The following is a 17,055-nucleotide window of genomic DNA, read 5'->3' as shown; positions in this document are numbered from 1 at the left end:
ATATAATATATTTATATTAACATCTTACTTAATAGGATTGTCCTATGAAACTATTATTTAAGGGTTGAGAAGATTGAAACTTAGGAGTTTAACTAACTTGCCTAGTTTCACAAAGTAAAGTAGCCAGAATCTCCAACTCTGAAGCGCAAGGGTATAAGCTGATTCTCTTGTTGCTCCAATATTCCCCACTCCACATAGCATCTCCCAGGATATAGTCAACGTCAGTATGAGGGAGGACTGGGCCTCGGTTATGAACATGTGCTCAGTTATGAAGAAGTCTATCCTGCTTATTGGAGAAGCACTCACCTCAACAGTGCTCTAAAAGCAGGATTTTTCATTCCATTGTACTTACTGGGTGCTAGTTCTCTTTTCAAATCCTGTATCTGTTTTATATTTGTTTGCTTTCTGGTTCTCCTGCCCATCCTCCCTCCAGTCCATCCTTCATCTCCAAGCCATCCAATCTGCCATGGTGAAAACCAGAAAGCTTTTCTTCCCCAAGTTCTCAGTAGTCATGACACAATGCTACGGTTAATTAGTCCCAGCATTTGAGCAATTCTTTGTTGTTGTTAATTATCACCCGAGGATATTTTGCCATTGATTTTTAGAGAGAGTAGAAGGGAGGGAGAGACAGAGAGAGAGAGAAACATCAATGACTCACACCGATTAATTACCTCCTACAGGCGCCCTGACTCGGGCCAGGGCTCGAGCCTGCAACCAAAGTATGAAGTATGAAATAGGTGCCCTTGAGTGAATTGAACCCGGACACTCTTCAGTCCTTGGGCCAATGTTCTCTCCTCTGAGCCAAACCAATCTTGCTAGGGCAAGTTTGCAATTTTTAAAGGCGGTTAGAATACCTCACTTAAGAGATTACAATAGGCTCTTCTTAAGAAATTGTGTAAATTTGCATTGAAGAAATGAAACACCAATTATGTTTTTATATGTGTAAAAGGTGCTCAGGTGCTGCTGAAACCAGTTTGGCTCAGAGAGCGTCGGCTTGTGGACTGAAAGGTCCCAGGTTCGATTCCGGTCAAGGGCATGTACCTGGGTTGCTGGCACATCCCCAGTAGGACATGTGCAGGAGGCAGCTGATCGATGTTTCTCTCATCAATGTTTCTAACTCTCTATCTCCCTCCCTTCCTCTCTGTAAAAAATCAATAAAATATATTTTTTAAAAAAGGTGCTCAGGATCAAACATTATATGGTTGCTGTGAGAAGGGAATGCTTATCCCTTCTCAAAACGGCCGACAGAAAAATATTGTACTTAACTTTTTTATGCATCTCATAATCTTTGTAAGAGTGAAACCAGATGGAAAAAAGTAAATGTTTTAGGCAAGAATGTATAAATTGGAGAAAATTTTTGGGAAAAGTACTTTGAGTACTAATTTTCATCTTTTATAGTACAGATTTAGGGTCTCTAAGTTAAGAGATCCTTCTGTCCTTTAATTAACAACTGGTCAACATATAATTACTAGGGTAAAAATCAAGAGGAAAAGTCATCTTGCTATTTCCTGCCTTTCAATTAGGAATATAAGCAAACCTTCTGTAACTCTTCCTGTTCCCTAGCATTAGCCTTCATCCTAATGACCTAGAGATAACTTTTCCTGATAAGTTTTTCAGCAAGAATAAGTCAATGGTAATTTCTCCTGTAGAGACTGAATTGCTATGGAAATCGGGGCTGTTTATTTCTCAAGATCCTATTCTAAAATGATTACTTTGAATAGCTTCATGCTTTAAATGTGCTAAGTAATCTATCAGGACATAAAACGTTTATAATTTATAAGAATACAATTAACACTTTCTGTAATATACTAAGGTTTCTGTTTTTCTTGCTTTTACTAACTCTGGGCTACAAATCCTGAATGAATTGATCGCATGGCTGTCATAACATGTCTAATTTGGGAATAATTAAAGGGCTCAAAATAGTTTGTTGCGGATGACTAAACATTTAGTGTGAAGTAAGACCTTTATAAAACTAAGTTAGAAAGACTTTCCATATTGTAAAACTATGTGGTAAGTTCTAATGTAATGTCTAGATACTCATTTCTCAATGACTACTCATTTATGAGACCAAAGTTATTCTTATAACCTTAGTAATTTATCCCTTTTTTTTTTGCATCTATAATTCTTCATCTGGCCAACTTCCTCATCTGTAATGACTTTTTTATTTTCTTCAATTTACTAAATCTTATGACCACTAATTCTCTCATGACTCAGAGTCCCATGATATGCACATGTTTATGATGTGATATGTGTGCTTATGGAGTTTGGGGATAAGTGACTGTTGATTTCCCTTATCTGAAAATTCAGAAACAAGGCATTTTTTTAAATTTTTTAATTATACTTTACATTCAGTATTATTTTGTATCAGTTTCAGGTATATAGTATAGTGGTTAGATATTCATATACTTTAAAATCAGATTAAAATATTAACAGATACTTTTGGGGTGTAAAAATGATCTGATAGAGAATGATGCTATCAACAAAATGTTTTCATTTATCTATAAAATTGTCAATAATTTATGGAAATTTTTCATTTTCTTTTTTACAGCCTTAGAGCAAGGAAGGGAGAGACAGAAAGAAACAGATGAATGTGAGAGAGAAACATCAATTGGCTGCCTTCCATATGCTCCCTGACTGGGGATCAAACCCACCAGTCAGGCATGTACCCTGAGCAGGAATCAAATTGGCAACGTTTCTGTGCACTGGGTGACACACAACCAACTGAGCCATTTGGCCTGGCTGAACCTTTTTTTATTTTCTTCTCCAAAATTTTCATTAGTTTCTAATGTTAAGACTATTTCTTTTTAGTGTTTTATTTTTATTTATTTATGTTATATTTTTTCTTCACTAATTCTTTATAAAACCAATTTAATCTCTCATTGTTCTACAATCCCTCCCTAGGGTACATTTAAAAGAAGATTTTGAGTCTGAGTAAAGAGCAAAAAGACGAGGTTATTAATAATGACAAGAGGAAAACTTAGACATGAAGAATGGTAATGAGTTTGGTTTGGGAAGTTAAAGTCTGGTTGTCCTTCAGTACTCATTCACCTCTTCTTCCATAGTAAATTACCGTCCAATTTTTAACTGATATTGGGCTGTCAAGAGTAAAGTAAATATTTTCCAGCTTCTCTTACAAACAGGTGTTGATCTGAAACAAAATTCTGGCCAGTAGGAAGTAGGGCAAATGCTAAATTCAGTGTCTAGGGAATGAAGTTAAGGAACAAAGTTATGTTTTTCTTCCATACCTTCTCCTGATAGATGGAAGGCAGAGGTCATGGCTGAAGCCTCAGCAGGAATTCTGAAAGATTTATCTTTCGTACCATGAGACCGGAAGCCACAACCAAATAAGATAAAGTAGTCTGGATCTCTGCCACTGTAAAATGAGAGAATCAACTTTTTAAAATTATTTCTAGAGTGGAATTTCTACCAAGGGAAGTATAATCTCTTCCCACCAGATTTCAACGTGGTGATTTTTCTTTTTCTCTCTCAAACTTTCTTTTTTTTCTATTGTGTAAAAGTAAACTAAATACCATCAACATATAAATGCCTATTTTTATGTATATGTTATTCTTATTCATAATCTTAGATATGTTGATTATTTTTAGTCACATGGATTATATATGAGTATATATTATATGCAATGAAAGTATTTTGTGTAACTTGAAATAATTTAAAGGTCAGACATAATTTAGGATTGAATCTCACCTATGCCATATATTAGTTGTATGTCTATGGAAAATTTCTCAATCTCTCAGAAAACATTTTATTCATCTGTAAAATAGAGATAATGTTTGCCTCAAAAATTGCTTGTGGATTAAATGAGCTAATGTATAGAAAATGGTAAATAAATTTTAGTTATCCTCTAGCTTATGAACAATGCCTAGGACACAGAAAGTGAAACTTATTGAATAAATTCCACCTTTAAATATGAAAACCCCAAAATAAGTTTTGGTTGGGTATTGTTCACGACTGTACTACGAAAACCCTGGTCCAGAGAGGCTGTTCTGCTGGAAAGATGCCATCCCAGAAGGAAGGCACCAGCTCAGCCACACCTCGCCAGCTACACCACCAGCGTGACAGGGGAAGGCAAAGGTAAAGGCAGTTCCGGAGATCCAGCCCTGTAGCAAGTAAAGATAGATGGCATGGTGGTATTAAAGATAATAAAACTTTATCAAGAGAAAAGACAAGGAACTGAGGTAGTCCAAAGACTGCTTTTGGGCCTTGTTGTAGACAATATCAGATGGAAATGATGCAGAGTGTTCGAGGTGTAAACACTGACCATCTCCACCTGCGCTGGTACCAGTCCACATACCGTATGGCATGTTTGTCATCCAGGCGCTCCTGGCTTCTCAGTTCAGTTACCAGCATGCCATCGAAGAGTGTGTGGTTCTCATTTATGACCCCATAAAAACTGCCCAAGGGTCTCTCTCACTGAAGGCATACAGACTGACTCCCAAACTGATGGAAGTTTGTAAAGAGAAGGATTTTTCTCCTAAAGCATTGAAAAAGGGAAGAATCACCTTTGAACATATGTTTGAAGGGCTGATCCTAATTAAAAATTTACATCTGATCTACAGACTAATGTGGGAACTTGAGAAGTCAGTTGTAGCGGATAATCGTGAATTGCTCAGCCTTACTAGCAGCCATCATTTGGGAAAGAATCTGCAGTTGCTGATGGACAGAGTGGATAAAATGAGCCAAGATATAGTTAAATATCGCACATACATGAGGAACATGAGTAAACGGCGGCAGCAGAAACACTGGTAACAGTGGCATTGCCAGCAGAAGCATATGCAGTGCCAGATTCGAGGAGAACGCCCCCCCCCCCCCCACTTCCTGAGGAGGATCTGTCCAACTCTTCAAACCATCCAGCCCCCAGCCAGGAAGGATTCTCGATTCTTTGCTGACCAGGTTAATACTTACTGCCGGAACATCAAGGAATTCACTGTCTAAAATGTAGGCAAACTCTTCATGGCCTAGGCTCTTCAAGAATGCAACTAAAAGGAGTTTCCAGAAAAGGACTTAATATTGACTCTTGCAGTCACATTGGGGAAACTCTTGGAAATAAATATATTTGCATAACGAAAAGTCTTACTGGCAAATAATATAAATTTTTAAAAAAGGAAGGCTGAGTAGCTATTTTTTTTTCTCTCAGAGTTGAATGCCTATGTACTCTTTGATCTAAATTTTTTATGACTAAAAACACTTCATAGAAAGGTAAGCTCCTGGATGAAGAAAGACTTAAATTTGCATGTAAACCCTCAAAATTTACATATAATACTTAGTACAAAAGTAACGTAAATATTTGATTTCATGACATATTATCTCTTAATTTTAATTCTTACTTGCACTTCAGTGGACTACTCATATAAATTTATAATACTGTATCATATTTAAAAGGCAGTAGACATTTTGAGCTAAAGATGCTAATATTAAAATTGTTTAGATAATTTATTATAATAAATAAATATTACTACTGATATATTCATTAATATGATCATAGGAAACATTCAATGAAATACAAACATCTCTGGAATCAGTAATGAGTCTTACACGGAGCATCTTTGGTTATCAAATGACTGTGTTTGATTTCCAAGAAAATGGTGGAAACTTTAGAAACATAGGTGCCTCTTCAATATGACCTATTAAGAATCTATCCTGTTCTTATGAGGCTTCGGCTTATTCCAAGTTATTTCTCTATATAACTAATCTCTAATAATAAAAGGGTAATATGCTAATTAGACCTGACGAAGCTGGGGCGGAGCGAAGCCCCTGGCCCAGGTGCCTGCCTTCGGCCCGGAGGAGGGAAGCCCAGGTCCCGGGTGCCAGAAGCTGGTGCGTCAGCCAGGGGAAGGAAGGCCTACTCTTGCACGAGTTTTTGTGCATCTGGCCTCTAGTAAATGTATAATATACCATAAATAATTGAAAAAGATGGGTCTATGTAGTCAGGATGTTGGGGAGAATTTGGTGTGGAAAAGGAAGAGTTAAAAAGGAAAATGAGTTATTAAGGAATGGTACCTCAATGCCAGGAATTATAATCTGGCTTGATTTTGATATTTTGAGAGACACAATTAAAGATATATATTGATTTTAATTATTTTGAATAACAGAGTGTGGCACTAAGCCATACTTTGTGGCACTGAGCTCTTGTGGACTAGGTAGCACTTGGCATTTTGTTCAGGTTGCATGGTTATTGTAACATAGAAAGGAATCTAATAAGGGTTGGGTTCTAATAACACGTAAAGAGATGAAAGAGATTTTGAGGCTGGTTCAGATATCTGAAAGTGTACAAAACAGTCATTCAAGGTAGCATGCATTGTTGGTGTAGTATATTAGATATAGGAGCTCTGAGGCTAAGCAGAACATAATGATTGAATTTTTGGCAACTAATCTCTAACTTCTGCCTCTATATGTTGTATTCACTTCTAATATTCTTTGGGAGAGTAAAAGTGCTTATATTAAAAGTTGAAAATATGATGATGCAGATAGGTATCATTCTTCCTTGCTTAGAAATGAAATGTACGCTCCTTTAGGTGGAGATCATGTCTTGTCCATTCCTCGTTTTAGGACAGAATTTAGCATATGGAATAAACTCAACAATTATTTATTAAATGAATAAAAATACAATTGATAAGTATAAATGATCATCCCATATTATGCTGAAAAATATTTCCTTTCCAGTATATATATATATATATATATAGATAGATAGATAGATAGATAGATAGATAGATAGATATATATCCTACATAATAAAGAGGTAATATGCAAATTAATCCTCACACTCTCACAAGATGGCTGTCTATGACCAGGCCAGCAGGGGATTAGTGAGGAACGACCAAACGACTGAACAGCAGGCTGTATGGGGTGACCAGGCCTGCGGGGTGGGGGGTAGGGGCAGTTAGGGGCAACTAGGCTGGCAGAGAGGGACAGTTTGGGGAGACCAGGCCAGCAGGGGGCGCAGTAAGGGGTGACCAAGCTAGCGGGAGGGGGTGCAGATAGGAGTGACCAGGCTGGCAGGGGGCGCAGTTAGGGGTGATCAGTCCAACACACAGAGGCAATGATGTGTGAATCCTGCCGGCAGTCCAGGATTGTGAGAGGGATGTCCGACTGTCAGTTTAGGCCCGATCCCCAGGATCGGGCCTAAACCAGCAGTCGGACATCCTCTGAGGGGTCTTGGATTGGAGAGGGTGCAGGCTGGGCTGAGGGCCCCCCCCTCCTGTGCATGGATTTTGTGCACCGGGCCTCTAATATATATATAACTATTTATATTGACTATGAGCAAAGTTCATATATATGTGTATGTATGCACATGTATGTAATATATAAATATAAAATCATATGAATATGAGTGAAATATTACATAATTAATGGCAGTGTAAAATTTGAAGCCATATATATTTGACTTCAGAGACCACACTCTTAAGCAATGTATATAGGTTTATAAAGATGTCTAAAGAGAAAATTAACCTTTATGTTTTTACTACCTTTTAGTAAACTAAAAATAATTCACTTTTAACAAAATGTTTATTTTTTTCCACTTCTTTATGCTGTCACCTACATGCAGAGAATAAAGAAAATGATGTGCCTTTATCTCTATTTCATTTATAACATTTCCTTGTTTTTAGTATATTATTCTAAAGATAGTAGAGTACACCAATGAATCTGGCTATGAATGTGTTCAGGGTAAATTTTATTCTTACTTCCTCTTTTTTTTTTTTAATAAAGCATGAATCCACTTCCTAGTGTTATTCCATTACCTACTCTATACAAGCAAAAATAAACTTATATATAGAACACATATGTATCATTATACAAAATATAAAAGCATAATGATTTTTTCCTCCACTTCTTTTATTGGTTTGGAGCCATATATCTGAACTCTGGATAACTCTTCATTCTGCAAAACTCTTAGCAGGTTTCTCAGTGCTTAGTCTGGACATCCTCCAGAATTCTGTCTTCTTCTGGACTCTACTCAACCTGGCAGCCTTCTAAGTCACCTGATAAATTACTTGGAGCAGTATTCTCAAATGTCATATATGCTGCTTCCAAAATTCAAACAGACTCACCAAATTGTGTATCTCTTTCTTAAAGGTAGCAAGTGCAAGATACAACCTGTTCTTTATTTTAAAAGGAATATCCTAAAAATAAACATACCACTGGACTCCTAAGACTCTCTTTAATGATCTGGCTCATAAATCTTTGCAGATTCATCTTCCATCCTCTAGCTCAAATGTTTCTAACTAGGCCATCCAGAGTACTTGTGCTTTATGCTCGCCAGTTTCAATTAGCATGTCATGTTCTTTTTCTCTATAGAAATACAGTGAAATTCTGCAGAATATGAGGATGAACAAGCATCCTATCCTATATAATAAAAGGGTAATATGTAAATTGACCCTAACGGCGGAATGACCAGTTGCTATGATGCTCACTGACCACCAGGGGGCAGATGCTCAATGCAGGAGCTGCCCCCGGTGGTCAGTGCACTCCCACAGGGGGAGCACCGCTCAGCCACAAGCCGGTCTGATGGCTGCTAATGCAGCAGCAGTGGTGGGGGCCTCTCCCAGGGAGTGGACCTGAGCATCAGTCAGACATCCCCCTTGGGCTCCCAGGCTGCCAGAGAGATGTCTGACTGCCAGCTTAGGCCCAATCCCCTGACTGAGCGGGCCTCAGCCAGCAGGTGAACATCCCCTAATGGGTCCCAGACTGCAAGAGGGCACAGGCCAGGCTGAGAGACCCTCCCTCCCCTGAGTGCATGAATCTTCATGCACTGGGCCTCTAGTATACTATATTATGACAGACTGAGAGCAAGCGATTTAACATAGTATTGGACCATGCCTGTGATTATTTGCTGCCCCTCCTATGTAAAGGTGGGCTGAGTTTTAAAATTACCTTTACTGAAGGGATTGAACCAAATATATTTGCCAGATCAATAGATACATACTAAATAGATACATACATGTTGTGTTGGTATGTTTAAGTAAAATTAATACACCCACATTGCAGCTGCAATCAGAGATTTTAGTTAAGTCTACAGTATTCTATTGTCATTTATATCATTTTTATAAGAGCCATTCAAATTGCAAGAGAATTAAATGGGAATATCATGTGAACCATTACATGAATATCCTTGAATCATTGAGGATGGCACTAATCTCTACAATTCCACCCAGAAAATCGTGTTGCTTCTTAAATTTCAGGGGTGAGATAAACCAGGAGTTTCACTTGGTTCTTATGCTACCATAATGGCTCTTTCTCCACCGGTCAATTAACCAATATAAGGGTTTTTCCAGCTGCAAATGTACCTAACACAATTAGGCTCGTGGTAATCAAGAAAATCATAGAGGGGTCTTTAGATTGGTTGCCCTAGACCAGCCGTGGGCAAACTAAGGCCCGCGGGCTGGATCCGGCCCGTTTGAAATGAATAAAACTATTGAAAAAAAAGACCGTACCCTTTTATGTAATGATGTTTACTTTGAATTTATATTAGTTCACACAAACACTCCATCCATGCTTTTGTTCCGGCCCTCCGGTCCAGTTTAAGAACCCATTGTGGCCCTCGAGTCAAAAAGTTTGCCCACCCCTGCCCTAGACTCTTTTATTACACTGTTCACTTTAGCCCACAGTGTAGTGGGCAGTCATGTGTGCTTTCAGTTCCCTGATATCAGTGTCACTTTATCTTGAGGCACTGAAAAGGTTTGGATATTTGCCTTTTTTGTACAGTTATTCTGGTAAATGTGTTGATGTCCTCTTGGGGAAATACTGATGGCGTATTTGATTCTCTATGTTTGCTGAGGTGCTGCAAACCTCTGAGAAACACATCACTAAGCCCAGCCCCTACACCCAAAGAGAAGGAAGTCAAGATCTACCTCTTGAATGGAGAAGTGTCAAATAATTTGTGGAAAGATTTCCATACTGCTGTAATGTATGATAGTGGAAAGAACGTGTTAACCATAGAATTTTATTTTGCTTCAGGAAATATCCCAAAGACACCCTCTAATGCATTTGTCCTGTTTGTTGCTTTATTTCTCTTAGACTTGGTGGGAATAACAAAAACAAAGTGAATTCTTTGCTCTGATTATCCTTAACTTTTTTGGCTGGATATTACACCTTTTCTATGTTTAGGACAGATTATTTCCAGCCAAATCACTAGGTTATTTCAAATGGAAAATAATCCATCCTTAGGAAATCAAGAGTGGGATAGGAAGCTAACTAAATGATAAGTACTTTTATGTAAATAGGGTAGATAACCTGCAAAATTACTTCGAGTTACCTAATATTTCTGATACTTAATTTTCTATTTGTAAAATGAAGTGGTCACACAAGATGACTTCTAAGTTCTGACAAACTTGAAGATTTTATAATTATATTAGTTTTATTTGCCTTACAAATCTCTACCTTCCTTTTCAGGGAACTATGCTGGCCTAAGTAGTTTCAACAAAGCATCATCTATATCTTACTGCTTTTCCCTTAGTATCTTCACTATGTTCATGGCTGCACATGAAATTTGACAGATAACAGAGAAATATTTTGCCACTCTTCATTAGAAAGTAACTTCTTTCAAGATTAATAATTAAAAGGAAAGGATTGATGTTTTTATCTTAATTGTTGTTGAAGACTTAACTTGGAACTGGCCATTTAAGTTCATGTATTAGGGAGACATTTAGCTATGTCTTTAGGAAGTATATGTATTAGAAGCTTGTACATATTTTGATCTGATAAAGCTGGCAGGGTATTACTATATTCAGGAAAACTTACTTGTTCTCCAAGGCTAAGTATTTAGATAGACGTTCAAATGCAGTCTTCCAGGATTCATCATGATTTTTCCTGTTCCTTTATATCTTCTCTCCACAGAGCCCTCTCTGATCACTTTCCTTTGCTATCAATACCTGATCTGAGTTGACATTCTCTCAGTCCCTCTTACGTTGTGTTGAATTGAGCAGCATCGTCCTAACTGCAAACATGGCACTAGCTATGGAATAAAAAAGCCCATTCTCCAATAAAAACTAAGCCTTAAAATACTTATATCCTGCCCTAACCGGTTTGGCTCAGTGGATAGAGCGTCGACCTGCGGACTGAAGGGTCCCAGGTTCGATTCTGGTCAAGGGCATGTACCTGGGTTGCGGGCACAACCCCAGTGGGGTGTGTGCAGGAGGCAGCTGATGGATGTATCTCTCTCATTGATGTTTCTAAGTCTCTATCCCTCACCCTTCCTCTCTGTAAAAAAATCAATAAAATATATTTTTTAAAAAATACTTATATCATTAAGACACATGATGAAGTTTTGCCTATCTGAAGTATTAACTAAGGGGTGTAAGTGTATGTTTTCAAGAGAGGAGACATGCAAATGATACGAGAGCTTTTGATCATGGGACAAGAGAGAGGACAAATCTAGAAGAGAAGAATTTCACAAGAATGGGAGGCCAGGGAATCTAGATCAACTTCCAACTACTTCAGATTTTTGCCTGGGAGGAGCCTTGGGAGCTTTCATCTTGGAAGGGTGCCTTGCTGGGTGCCCACAGCTTTACTGAGCTGTGCTGTCGGGCTCGGTGCCAGGCTTTATTACAGGCACTTGACGATCACACAGTAGACATCAAGGCTGTAAGGTTGGAAAGGCAAATACTTTTATTTCTGTTTAACAGATGATAAAACCGAGGCCCAGAGGGCTCACTCACATGGACATGGTCGTGACAGAAGCACACCAAGAATGCGGGTCTCCTGCTTGTTCTCCCTAGACCATGAATACAATTCAGACTTTGGGTGTATTATTTTCATAAAGCGTGTCATGTTTTCTTTCATTTTGTACCGATTTCTTTTCACCTCCCTTGTTGCAGTGCTGTTCTCTCATTTTCCTTCCCTCTATTTTCCAGGCACCTTTTGCATCGTGGCTTTGATATGGTGTATGTTGCCCCATCATCTTAAATAAACTCAGTCAGAGATTTCCAGTCTAATCTCTGCCGTAAGCATGCAGGCCTAGTGGTCAGGGAGGCAGGAGGCATGCCAGCACATTGCATAAGTGCCTGGGTCATGTAATCAGATACTGTGACACGGGACAAAGTAGCAAGGGGAGCCAAAGAAGTAAAACAGAGTGAAAGAGAAAAGGGGAAAACTACAGAATTACTAGCACAACCCACTAGAAGCAGAACAGGCTGTTAGGTTCTGCAGCTATACTGTTCACTGTTCATAACCACAGGAAAGACGTCTAAATAAAATCCAGAATCTAATTATGTGAAAATGTGTCAGGCCACTCGACCCATGATCAAAGACAAGAAATAGACATTTCCTTTGCAGCCCAGAACGTGTGACCTCCCTGGGCAGAGCTGGGATATACAAGGCTGCAGTGGAGGCCTGGTTAGCTCACTTAGTAGTGTTTGCAGCTCATTTTTCTCTGAAATTCGTTGCAGGTTTTGTTCCAAGGGATTACAGGAGACTCAGGAAATGTCTTAGAATATACTTTGATGTAATCTTGTTTTAGGCAAGCAATCTTGTTTACATTTTTAAAACAACTGAAAAGGAAAGGGGTTTTACTTCATATAGCATTTTCTCATTCCAGGCATCATCATTTCTGCTCACCTCAAACAACTGTTTCATAACATTTGTTTAAATATTTGGACAAAAAATAGGTAATCAGTACATTCTAGTTTTAAATACAGTGATGGTTAGAATATGATTGTAATAAGGGATGCTTGAGGAAGGCATGAATGTCTACCTATCCCTTGTAAAAGAACTTCAAGATGATGTTTTTTCAAATCATGTTATTTAACCCCAGCTGTTAGAGTCCTTATTGTCACCAGTTATCTATACCAAATATTTTAAAAATAGCTTTTATATTACAAAAAGAAACATTCTTGGAGTGGGTGTATGAGACTCATCTGGATGTGGGAGAATTTAGGATATGAGCTCATTCTGTGTATTTACAGCTCAATTCCCCTAAGGAGGAAATTTAATCCCTTTCATTTATAGGATCTTCCAGGTGGAAGACAATTGTTCTTAAGTCATTATGTTTTGATTTGTGTTTTTTTTTCAATCAAAATTCTTTGGCTTGAAACATATTTTATTTATTTTAAACTGTATAGTTGATAGAATGATTTGGAGAAGAAGGTACAAGAGGGAAAATTTGACATGCTATTTCTTGTAATTTCTTAATGAATCTTCAATTGTGTGATGAACTACTCCCCCAAAGGCTATTTTTTATTGCCTAACAGTGACACTTAATGAAGATCAACTATTGTATCAAAAAATTAGGAAATTCAATGTTATTACTTAGGATATGAAAAGAATGATAGAAACAAAATAGTTAAACTAAATTCATTATGACAACTTAGTCCTCATTTATTTAGCCTTTGCCTCTATTGGATTCTTAACTTTTTTGGGGGTTGGACGAGTATTTTTTGATGTTCTAAACACCTAATATTATAGTTCATTTTGACCACTATTCTTAGATATTATGACAGCAAATATCTACTGAGCCTAAACATACATACATACACACACAAACACACACACACACACACACACAAAACAAAACAAAAAAAAACCCAAAAAACAAAAACAAGAAACAAAAAAAATCTCTGATTCTGATATCAGGCCTTTTGTTCATTTCAATTTTGTATAGTGTAGAATTCATATAATCCACAAAGGCCATGATTCTGATACCTTTGGTTCATAGTTGAGAAAAGGTGATCCTTGATCTTTAAAAAACATTAGTTGAGGCAGTTGAGTATTGGGAAATCATCCCAGTGACAGTGTTTGGGAAATAAAGATTCATGGGTGATCCATCAGAAATGAAATGAAATTCATTGGCCATGGTGGACTGTAGTTGCAAAGGTAAAAAGAGTAACTGGCTACCATGATAAGGAAGATGCTACAATGAAACTAAATATGAACACTTGATGAGGAGCTACTCTAGCAGCAATGGTAAAGAGTAAGGCCTGGCTGAAAAATAGGATGCCTTCCTCATCTTCTATATCATCTGCACTATAGTGTTCATTACATGAGAGCCTTAAGGATGCTTAATGTGTTGTCTGACAACTAAATACCTGTAAGGTAGAGTGTAGTAGCAAGGGTAGAAGTCGTATGAGGATAGGTATACACTGTATACTGAGGGAACATGAGCCTTAAATTTCTTGGAGACAAACTCAGTGTAGTGTAAAGACCAGGAGTTTGTAATGGAGTCTCCTCTGTTAGTTATGGAACCTTGAGGAATGCATTTAACTCTTCTCATCTGCCACATATCTGACTTATGTTAGCACTATTAATTCGCATTCACTTCAAATAAATTGCTTTATGTATATGTGCTAGCCAGTCTGGTTTTCATAGTCATAAGTCATCAGAAGAATTTTTAGTTCCTTTACAAGGTTTTCATGCTGACTCTAAGTGGTAACTGGTCTGATTAAAATATTTTCCTCAATATTATTTTTCATTGGTCATGGGTCTAGAGCAGTGGTTCTCAACCTGGGGGTCAAACAACCCTTTCACAGGGTTGCCTAAATACATCCTGCATATCAGATATTCACATTACGATTCATAACAGTAGCAAAATTACAGTGATGAAGTAGCAATGAAAATAATTTTATGGTTGGGGGTCACCACAACATGAGGAACTGTATTAAAGGGTTGCGGCATTAGGAAGGTTGAGAACCACTGGTCTAGAGGATCGGGATTCAATAAAAGCATTGATTGATATTTGATTATTTCTTTAAGGTATTGATTAATACATGCACAGTGATGACTGCAAAACTATAATCACTTCCTTCCAGGGACTCATAATTTAGTGGATAACGATAATTAATAATACAAGGCAGCATTTGTTAATTTTCAAATGAGTGTCACTGACAGTAAATTTCTCCAGGTGTTTATAAGGAAAAACAATCTCTCTGAATAGAGCAGCCCATAAATTCTCTGTGTTCCTGACACCAATTTGTCCACCGTTCATAAGAAACAAAATGCTCAACTAAATGAGCATTCTTCTCCAAGATGAATTAGATGGTGCTTATGTTGACTTTTGTCTTGATTATCACCATAAGCAACATATCCTTTATTTCTGTTTTGTACATGACTGGGAGCAGCAGCAAACATAAGTGGAGACAGTAGTAGTTTCTGAACATATTTCATTTATGCTTTAAAAACAAATGTTTTTCAGGCCACAATGCAAAATTATTAGAAGTGTCTATAATATGACTGTAAACGTGAAAAACTTTCTTAAAAAGGAAACTCCTAAGATATAAGAAAAATAGAAAACCATTAATTCTATTCATAAAATAAATTAGTGAAGATTAATCTAGGATCTGGATTCTTGTCAGAGGAAAAAATAAGTTGCTTTGATAATATATCTTGATTCAATCTCTTACATTGCAATTGCATAAAAACACTTTAAAATTTTATTAAGCCTTCAAAATAGTTGACCTAACTACCCTTTCCTGAGGGAAATTGTGATAAAAAAAGCATATGTGGCAAACTGTTCATTTGGTGGTTATTCAAAGGCTTGCAAGAGAAATATTGTGAATTTATAGAATTATCAATGGAAAGTCAGATGATGGCAACAATTTTCACTAATTCTCTGAAACTATTCAAAGGCATCCACTGAGATACCTCACATAATGTAGGAATGTAAAAAAATCTTTTCTGGTTCTGATGTACCCTGTCTAAATGCTTTATATGGGTCTTAGAGAATGTCTAAGTGTTGCTCAGCAATTTAAGATAGATAGGACTATTGTTGAGACCATCCTCAGGATATTTAAGCTCTTTACAGGTCAGAATGCTGCACAAGTTACTCATTTTCTATAGTTTCTTCCTGTGAAGATGGAAGTGAAATTCTCACCATGGGCAAAAACAGTAAAGGGATCTGGAAATCCCATCTAGTTGTTTAATTTAAAAAGATCTTCAAAAATGGAGCAGGGGAACTGGGTGTGGGAAGGGAGGAAAGGAAGATGGGGAGTCACTGGTCACATACATCTTTTGCTGTTAGTGCTTCGTTGGCGCTTATTGGAGTGTGTGAATATTAGCTGATGTCTTTGGATAAGCTGGTTTTCTAATTAGCCCAGAGATGACATGGCTCAAAAATGTGAAACTGGGTGGCTTTTGTCCTCAGAGTATTACCAGCCCTCCCTTTGTCACCTAGGTAGTATATCAGCCTCTCAATTGTTTATTCTAGTGCCCAGAAGTTTCTTCACATACCTCATTGGGATAATTTGCCCCATTAATTATGTAGAAAGCCTTCAATGTGACAGGCACGGTACTCAACAAAGATAAATTCACCAAGTTGTGACTGGCAAATAACTAAGACAACACTCCAAGGGAATTTATATTATAACTAGAGGCCCAGTGCACAAAAATATGTGCACTCAGGGTGGGGGGAGGTCCCTCGGCCCAGCCTCTGCCCTCTCACAGTCTGGGACCCCTCGGGGGATGACCAACTGCTGGTTTAGGCCCACTCCCTGGGTGATTGGGCCTAAGCTGGCAGTCAGACATCCCTCTGGCAGCCCAGGAGCCCTCGGGGGATGTCCACTTGCCAGCAGGGAGCAGGCCTAAGCTGCAGTCAGACATACTTAGTGCTGCTGAGGAGGCAGGAGAGGCTCCCGCCACCACCGCTGTGCTGACAGCCGTCAACCTAGCTTGTGGCTGAGCAGAGCTCCCCCAGTAGGAGTGCCCTGACCACCAGGGGGCAGCTCCTGCATTGAGCATCTGCCCCCTGGTGGTCAGTGTCTGTCATAGTGACCAGTCATTCCCAGTCTTTCTGCTGTTAGGGTCAGTTTGCATGTTACCCTTTTAATATAGGATAAAGCCTGGTGCACGGGTGGGGGCTGGCTTGTTTGCCCTGAAGGGTGTCCCGGATCAGGGTGGGGGTCCCCACTGGGGTCCCTGGCCAGCCTGGATGAGGGGCTGATGGCTGTTTTCAGGCTGCCTGCACCCCCTTTAGGGTGGGGGTCCCCACTGGGGTTCCTGGCCAGCCTGGATGAGGGGCTGAGGGTTTTGAGGCTGGCCAAGCCCGTGGGTGACTGAAGCTCCCAGCCTCTCCGTTTTTTCTTTTTTTTGTTTTTTCTGGGATTTATTTAC

The 17,055-nt window shown here is 38.5% G+C and overlaps 1 protein-coding gene across 1 annotated transcript; it reads left to right on the top strand.

Moving 5' to 3' along the window:
* The first annotated feature begins 4,288 nt into the window (after positions 1 to 4,288).
* LOC132242541 (eukaryotic translation initiation factor 3 subunit H-like) lies at positions 4,289 to 4,767 on the top strand. Its single transcript, XM_059711280.1, has one exon. The coding sequence runs from the start codon at positions 4,321 to 4,323 to the stop codon at positions 4,765 to 4,767; it is 447 nt and encodes a 148-aa protein (XP_059567263.1). The 5' UTR covers positions 4,289 to 4,320.
* Positions 4,768 to 17,055: the final 12,288 nt, after the last annotated feature.

This window comes from Myotis daubentonii, chromosome 10 (genome assembly GCF_963259705.1).
Source record: "Myotis daubentonii chromosome 10, mMyoDau2.1, whole genome shotgun sequence".
NCBI classification, from domain to species: domain Eukaryota; kingdom Metazoa; phylum Chordata; class Mammalia; order Chiroptera; family Vespertilionidae; genus Myotis; species Myotis daubentonii.
The sequence above is the reverse complement of the archived record's forward strand: the minus strand, read 5'-3'. Positions and strand labels throughout refer to the sequence as shown.

Excerpts from the sequence above, each read along its gene's own strand:
- LOC132242541 (XM_059711280.1), top strand. The coding sequence starts at position 4,321 with ATGTTTGTCATCCAGGCGCTCCTGGCTTCTCAGTTCAGTTACCAGCAT.